The sequence below is a fragment of the Amphiprion ocellaris genome, chromosome 14 (assembly GCF_022539595.1).
Source record: "Amphiprion ocellaris isolate individual 3 ecotype Okinawa chromosome 14, ASM2253959v1, whole genome shotgun sequence".
In the NCBI taxonomy this organism is placed as follows: Eukaryota; Metazoa; Chordata; class Actinopteri; family Pomacentridae; genus Amphiprion; species Amphiprion ocellaris.
In genome coordinates this window covers 34,593,578-34,601,992 of record NC_072779.1, presented here as the reverse complement: position 1 = coordinate 34,601,992, position 8,415 = coordinate 34,593,578, and the positions used below count along the sequence as shown (strand labels likewise).

Below are 8,415 nucleotides of genomic sequence, written 5' to 3'. Positions count from 1 at the left end.
GCCGTACATACAAACAGTCTTCAGGACCGATCACATCCTGGACATCATCTCTTCGATCCAGTACTCTCAGGTAGATGCTTCACTTCCTTTAAATCACGAACAAACAGACTGAAAAACAGCTTCTACCCAGAACCATGAGAGAACTGAACTCTGTAAACACTCACACTGTCTAGACCACAGCCCCTGCTAGCAACGTAGCTGCTACCCAATGCATAGTGTTTTTATTTATAATGCACTGACAGGATTATTGAGTAATTTCATTTCACAATGTGTAATGACAATATAAATCCATCCATTATCTATACACTACTCTCATTAGGGTCGTGGGGGGGGGGTCTAGAGCTTATCCCAGCTGACTAGCCTGTTTTATGCTTGACATGTCCGCAAGCTCCCTGTGGCTCCATGCAGACAAATTACATCATTTTAGCAGCCACACCCCCTTGCATGGTTTTCATCAAGCAGACAATCTCCGCGTCGCACATCAACAAAATTTTCTAACAACGTGGATGGAGACGGGTAGAAAACATGCCGAAAGAACAGGAGGTCCAAGCAGCAGAAGTTCAGAAATACAGTCATTTCTACGATTCATCACACAGAGATCACCGTAAGAATCAATAATAAATCTTGCTGACCCACAATTATTTTTCATCATTGGATCGATGTCCACAAACAGTCATTGACCATTTGCAGCTATAAAATAGCTCTGGTGACCACAGCTAAACTCCATTCTTTCTATCTGTAAAAGCAACTTCAGTGGTGTAAACTTCTTCTCCTCTAGTTTAGTACTGTGGTAGATGTGTGTTTACGATACACTGCTCCCTGCAGTTGCTGATTCCACACGTCGCATTTGTGACGCATAATCCATGCTTTAGTGTAAAGGCAGGGGACACCTGGACAGGTAACAGTCTATCACAGGCCTACACAAACAATCACATTCACACCTACAGACAATTTAGAATCACTAGTTAACCTGAGCATGTTTTTGGATTGTGGGAGGAAGCCTGAGAACCTGGAGAAAACCCACTCATGCACAAGAAGAACATGGAAACTCCATGCAGAAAGATCCCAGGAAGGCCAGGACGCAAACCGGGGATCTTCTAACTGCAAGGCAACAGTGCTAACCACCACGCCACTGTACAGCCCACAATATAAATCATTGCTTTTTATTCTATTCTATTAAGAACGACTGTGGAAAACTTCCCCCAGTTTCAACTGTTATCAGACAACAAAGATTACGGTTCACAGGTCACTGCTGGAACGACAAATGAGAGCTTGTCAGTCAAACTCACGTATTTATGTAAACCAACGAACCGACGATACTGGATTGACTGTGGAGGATCTCACTGTTACAATGAACAATCGTGAATTGTGGCGGAAAATTGTTGCAGGCGTCCGAGGAAACTCAACCTTTCTAGCTACAAAGGGGCACAAACCAACCACAAAGAGATGCAAAACGACAACAGAGACAAACATCAACCACAACAATACAAAACAAAACCACAAAAGTGTAAAATTAAGACTTTTGTTGCTCCACTAGTGCCGGCTTGAATAAACTCAGGTCATTACTATAAGAAATATTCTAAAAATCGGATGGAAAGCTTTGTGTCTAAAACCTGATTCAGTTTTGTATGACGAATTCCCAGTGAGTGTGTAGCTGGCATCACACAGGGTTCATGTTGCGATGGTAAAGTCGACTGTGGGAAGGGATGAAGGCATCTGAGACCTTCCAGTCAACAAAGTGAAATGATTTAAAGAGCGACACTCTTTCCTCAACAGGTCAGAGCAGCATCATCGCTCTGAGGTGAAGACAGGAGAAGCAACAGTAGAGAACCTCCTGTTTAATATTTGTCCTGCAGGTATGATCTGAGCTCTGGGTTAGGGTTGTCATCGCTGTTCCTGACGCCTTGTGGACAGTTTGATGTTCTTGTCTTGTGCAGAGCTGCTGTGGATGGAGAACCTGACGGTGGCGGTTCCTCTCCAGCATCCCGTCGTGTTCGAGCTGGAGGGCTTCTTCGTGCCGCCGGGTTACGACTCGTTGCTGTTCGTCCTAGCGCTGCTCAGCTACGTGGCGGTTCTGCTGGGCAACGGCCTGGTGGTGAGCATCATCGTCCTGGACAAGAACCTGCACAGACCCATGTTCGTGATGGTGTGCAACCTGGTGCTGTGCGACCTGCTGGGGGCCACGGCGGTGCTGCCCCGGCTCATGGTGCACTTCCTGACGGGGCAGAAGAGGATCGCCTACTACCCCGCCATCGCCCAGGCGTTCTCCGTGCACACCTACGGCGTCGCGGCGCAGACGATTCTGGGTGCAATGGCCTACGACAGGTGACATCCGGAGAGCCGTGTTTTTGTTTTGAAGATTTTTATTTAGAGCATTTAAATCAGCTGCTGCACCAGTAAGAAAAGAATGTGGCTGCCACTATGCATTAATCTGACAATTTAAAATATAGCAGCTAATGTGAAAAATTGAAAATGTGACTGTACTCTGACATTCATTCATTTTATGGTCACATGCTGTGAAAGAACAAATTACTGATACAGATTTTTGATGTTTTGTACAGTTAACATCTACATTAATTCATTTTTTTGGTGATTTAACATAACAGAGAAAATCCGAAATAACAGTAAAAAGTTCAAAAGACTACATTTTTAGTTAGTGTCAGTCAGGGTGAGAATTTAACTGAGTAACTTACACTTTACTAAAATGTTACTTGCCTGTAAACAGTATTATCATCCAAAGGTTTTCTCTTTTAAATGTGCTACCGCCACTGATATTTTTAGGAAAAATCTTTCAGTTGTTTTTAGTTGGTCTTAATGTTAATAATTTAATATTTTATATTTATCTTATTTTAGGAACAGGTCTTTTTTCTTGCCTGTTTCTGTATTTTACACCACTTTGTTTGCATGTGATTGTGTTGCTGCTCGTCTGATTGCCTGTGCAGCACTTTGGTCGTTTTAAATGTGCTTTATAAATACATTTAGCTTGATTTGTTGTGAAGATTGAAAGAACCAATTTATTATTATAGCTAAGACCATTTGGTGTTATTAGTTAAGGGATATTTACATAATTCTGCTAAACTTAAGGCTAAGATCCAACAGCATTAACAGTTTTAGTGAGTATTCAGCGTCTTTGAGTTACTTGTAAAGCGCTTTATAAATAAAATTTATTATTATTATTATTATTATTATTATTATTATTATTATTATTATTATTATTATTATTATTATTATTAATATTATGGTTAATTTTGAACTAAAGACATGTATTTTACTGTCAGACTAGATTGTTTGTGGTGCTGCTGTTTATTCACTGGTCTTTGAAATAACTTCACTGCATGTTGTCCAAATTTCCAGTCTGCGTGTTTTTCTCTCTTCTCTGGCTTTTTTGTATATTTTTCATAATTTGGGGCTTTTATTCGTAAAGAATTCTTAACTTTGTGCACAAATTAAACAGGTTTTATCAGATCAAATAGCCACGGTTAAACTGTGCAGACTTGGGTTTATATTTTTGTGAGTAAATCCTAAAAGTGAGCGACCAGAGCAGCAGTTTTAGAAGCTCAGATGTGAGTCTGTCTTTGAGTGGAGGGGGTTTTGTCGTCGTACAGGTACATTGCGGTGTGCGAGCCGCTCAGGTATCACGCCATCATGACCTCGGCTCGGCTGCACTGCTGCTGCGCTCTGGCCTGGCTGGTGGCGCTGCTGCTCATCGCCGTGCTCTTCGCCTTCCACGCCAACGTCCCGCTGTGCGGCCGAACCATCCGCCACGTCTACTGCAGCAACCGCTCCATCCTGAGCCTGGCCTGCACGCCCACCACCGTCAACAACATCTACGGTGAGGGCGATTCTTTCAGCCACAATCCTTGTTTCTTTACATGTACTCTGCTTTGTTTTTCCACCAGCAGAAGGACAAAAGCTGCAGAAGTTCACCACACCACTAGTTTGTGTTCTGAGCATAACTCTGCAGATTTATGTGCTTTTATTCCCCCACCATTTGTTCACATCAAATCATATTTAGCTGTGAAATCGAGAGGTATTTACTGTGTTTCCTCCTCTATATACAGTCCACACAGTGATGCACTGCAGTGAGGAAGCATTCATTGAAGGTACATTGCTCAGTTTGTGTTGTAACTGGAGGATGGTTGGTAAATTCGGCTGAGCTGCAGGCAGTGTTTGCACCGAGCAGAGAGATTTTACTTCCATGATCATTTTGGACAAATTTTGAGCTTATTTTGAAGATTTTTTTTTCTAGGAATTTAGACAATTTGTTAAAATTTTCATTTAGTTTGGAGAAATATGAGCCATTTTAGACAAAATTCTCAATAATTTTGGACAGATTTTAGTCACTGACAAATTTTGAGTCTGTTTGGAAAATTCTTTCAACAAATTCGCTTTTTCAAAGTCGCATTTTTCGCACATTCAGAGAAGTTTAAGTCATTTTGGACAATTCTTCAGTAATTTTGGAGAAATTTGAGCCATTCTTGACCAACTGTCTCCAACATTTTGTGCAAATTTCCAGGTTTCAGTCATGTTTGACAAATTTTGGAAACGTTTTTCAATCATTTTTATAAATTTAAGTCACCTTTGACCAAATTATGAAGCCATTTTAGACTATTTTAATCATTTTGGACAGTCCTTTTGGGTTTTAGTCTTTTTAACTAATTTTCAGTCATTGCAGATATTTTTTCAGGCATTCAGACAAGTTGGTGTGATTTTAGAAATTTTTCAGTTATTTTGGAGAAATTTTAACCATTTTTCTCAGTCATTTTAGACAAACTTTAAGTGATTTTGGACATATTTTGGTCACGTTCAGTATGAATATCTCCATGTTTCTTCTACAGACTTTTCCTCCCTCCTCTGCTCATCATCTGTAGAAAGATGTTTCACCATGCTAAATGGATCTCCAACAACCTGCTCCTCTGTTCACTGTTTCTGAGTCTTGCTGCATTTAGTTTATTGATCCAGTAATTTTGATTTTCCTCTCAGTCTCTCTGTGGAAACACTGCCTGCAGTTCAGCCTGAAAAAAAATACGCTGACAAGGGAGCAATATATTATTTTATTGCTATATGTATATATATATATATATATATATATATATATATATATATATATATATATATATATATATATATATATATATATATATATATATACACAGAATTCAAACTGTTGATAAAGGAAAGTTGCATAAGTGATTTTATCAAAATCACTTTTTTTTACTGATACTTGGTCACTTTTCCTTTCAGAACCTCACAAAAGCTGAAAATCTGAGGTTTTTACAGTGTCTGGGTCTGATAATTGGTGTCTTTAGGTGAAGTACGTTGACTGATAGTTGTGTTTTTATGGTTCTATAGGTCTGTCCATGACCTGGACTGTGAGCACAGGGATCTTCCTCATCATCGCGTTCTCCTACATCCGAATTCTACAAGCGTCTTTGAAACAAGGCCAAACTGACAGCAATGTTCGCAGTAAAGTCTTCCAGACGTGTGGGTCTCACCTCGTCATCTACCTGCTCTATGAAATCGCCTCAGTGATCATAATCTTGAGCTACAGGTTCCCATCGGTTTCCCCGAACTTAAAGAAGTTCTTCAGCATCATGTTCTTCATTGTTCCCCCGATCATTAACCCCATCATCTACGGACTGGTCAGTAAGGAGCTACGCAGCAGCATCGTTAAGCATTTAACCATCAGCTGGCAGCGTCTTTAAATGATTATATCCCGAGAAAAGACGTTTTACCATTTAACATGACTGTATGTACATAGAACACAGAAAGTTTTGGTTGTTTTCACCAGTAAAAATAAGATTGTTGCGGAATGTTGCTGCTTGTTGACAGTTTCGAGGACCATCCGACTGACTCCTTGATGTTCCAGCACACAATTTCTAAAGCTCATAACCCTGATGGTAAAATAACATCTAAAAAAGAGAAGATCTTCTGTGCTGACCAAACTGAAACCTAAAGCTGCTTGGAAAAATTTATTCTCATAGTTTCTAATTGTTTAAAAAAAAAACAAATAGATGCTTAACTTTGCAGCTTCATTTTTATCTGATAGTTTGCTGTTGTTCTGTCATATTATCATCATATTTGTTGTGCTGATGGAAAACTACACCAACAACAGCTTCTCTCTGCAGATGGAAGAGTTAAAGGTCACCAAGAATCTACATGTCTAGTCTTTTTCTTGTTGCTTCTTTCCCATATTGTGATTATGGTTTTGAATATGAGTGTTTTTGTTCTGATGTTCACTAATAAGAACCTCCACCAGCTGAACCGACATTCAGCGACATCATTGGAAGTTCTCAGCTGAAGGTGACACCAATGAGGTTATGAAAAACATTAATAATAAAGCTAGAAGTCTGAAGCTACTTCAGGTAAAACTGGACAATAACATTTCTAAGTTAATGACTACCATTCCCAGGTCAGTCCCCAGCAACTCTAACCGATCACCAGCATCCTGAGGCTAGCGAACAGAGTCCCTGGGTTAGTCAAAAACATACCTAGACTAGCATCTAGAGGGCATCGATTAGCAACACTAGGCTAGCAAACAGAAGCCCTAGGTTAGCCGCTATCATTCCAAGTCTAATGACTAGTATCCATATGCTAACCACTGGCAATGCTAGGCTAGTCGTTATCCTGAGGTATTGGTGAGTGAACAGTTGAAGCCATTTATCAGGCAACGAGAAAATTAATCTAAAGGCTAGAAGTTACTGATACCTTAGATCATTATCTTTAGTCAGTTTGAATAAAATGTTGGAAATAGTTGAGATCTGCAAAATCAGTTCAAGCCCAGAAAAACAGTAGAGTAAACCCCAAACCAAGAGGTTGGCCCTGCAAAAATGGACATGAAACCACACAAGTAGGTGGTTGCCTTTGCAAAAACACACAGGAAACCCCCAAAACAAAGGGTTGCACCTGCAAAGATCCATAAGTAACCATAAAAACAATGGGTTAACCCAGCAAGAATACACAAGAAACCCAAAAACCACTGGTTGCCTCAATAATGGATAGAAACCCATCCATCATCCATTTTCTTCCACTTATCCAGGGTGGGGACCTGGAGGCAGCAGATGAAGCAGGTCATTCCATACATCCCTCCCTCCAGGGATGTTTTCCAGCTCTTCCTGGAGGATCCCGAGGCGTTCCCAGGCCAGATGAGATATATAATCTCTCCAGAGGGTTCTGGGTCTGCCCCGGGGTCTCCTCCCAGACAGATGTGTTCAGAAAACCTCCAAAGGAAGTCTCCCTGGAGGATCTGAATCAGATGTCCAAACCACCTCAACTGGTTCCTTTAGAGGTGAAGGATCAGCAGCTATACTCCGAGCTCCCTCCAGATGTCTGAGCTTCTCCCCCTATCTCTAAGGCTGAGCCCAGCCACCCTACAGAGGAAGCTCATTTCAGCCGCTTGGATCCACGATCTCATTCTTTGGGTCACTACCCAGAGCTCATGATTATAGGTGAGGGTTGGAACGTAGATGGATGGTAGATTCACCACGACAGTTCGGTACAACACCTGCATTACTGTTGCTGCTGCACCAATCCTCCTGTCCATCTCATTTTCCATTTTCCCATCACTCATGAACAAGATCCCGAGATACCTGAACTCCGTCGCTTGGGGAAGCAACTCCTCCCAAACCAGAGGGAGCAATCCACCAGTTTCCAGCATAGAAACCCCACATAGACAAGTGCTTATCCCTGTGTAAATGCTTAGGAAACCCCTAAAACAAGAGAAGCCCCAAAAACAAGGGTTTACCTGAGAAAAGATGCATAGAATCGGCCCTCGCAAATGTTTAAATGGAAACCAGAAAACATTTTTATGTTCTTTGGCTGTTTCTTTGTCTGGATTTTGACTGTTGTGGACGAGTGACAACAGGCACCAGGACAGACTTTGATTTCCAGCTAATTTCTTCAAGTTAATCTTCAAACAAATTAGCTGTTAGTGAACTGTAAATTACAAAATATATCCAACAGTGTTTGACAAATTAAATTCTAAAAGGACGTCCTCGTACTTGAACAAAATAATATTTTGAGTTTTATTTTCATTTCCAGATATTTTCAGTGTTAATGTCATTAAAAAGGTTTAAACCGACAGTGTGAATAACTTTTATTTAACTAATGTGTCAACTCTCTTTTACAGCTCGTTTTTTGACAACTTTTCCCAAAATGTCCTAATAAATTAGCTGCAAATTAAAGAATATTGTGGAGAAAGTGTGACGCAACCTGGTGCTAATCATAGTTGGAAGGATTAAATCTCACTACAAGTTATTAATGAAAAATGTTTAAAAGTGTCATCTGGTGCTTTTAATCTAAAGATCATAAAAAATCTAAAAGAGACATATTTTTATTTAAAAGTTTGTTGAATTTATATGTTGATGCTTCATTTTCCAACTTATTTCTTGAAAACGTTCTGCATAATTTCCTTGT

At 40.2% G+C, this 8,415-nt stretch overlaps 1 protein-coding gene across 2 annotated transcripts; it reads left to right on the top strand.

Annotated features, from left to right (window-relative positions):
• The first annotated feature begins 1,779 nt into the window (after positions 1 to 1,779).
• On the top strand, positions 1,780 to 6,248 carry LOC111586721 (olfactory receptor 2K2-like). 2 transcript variants are annotated; one of them, XM_055017411.1, is made up of 4 exons: positions 1,780 to 1,856; positions 1,938 to 2,325; positions 3,606 to 3,832; positions 5,353 to 6,248. In XM_055017411.1, exons 2-4 carry the CDS (start codon positions 1,949 to 1,951, stop codon positions 5,703 to 5,705), a joined length of 957 nt encoding a protein of 318 aa, XP_054873386.1. In that variant the 5' UTR covers positions 1,780 to 1,856; positions 1,938 to 1,948; the 3' UTR covers positions 5,706 to 6,248. The 2 variants fall into 2 exon arrangements, with proteins under 2 accessions (XP_054873386.1, XP_054873385.1); XM_055017410.1 differs by having other exon boundaries at positions 1,789 to 2,325.
• Positions 6,249 to 8,415: the final 2,167 nt, after the last annotated feature.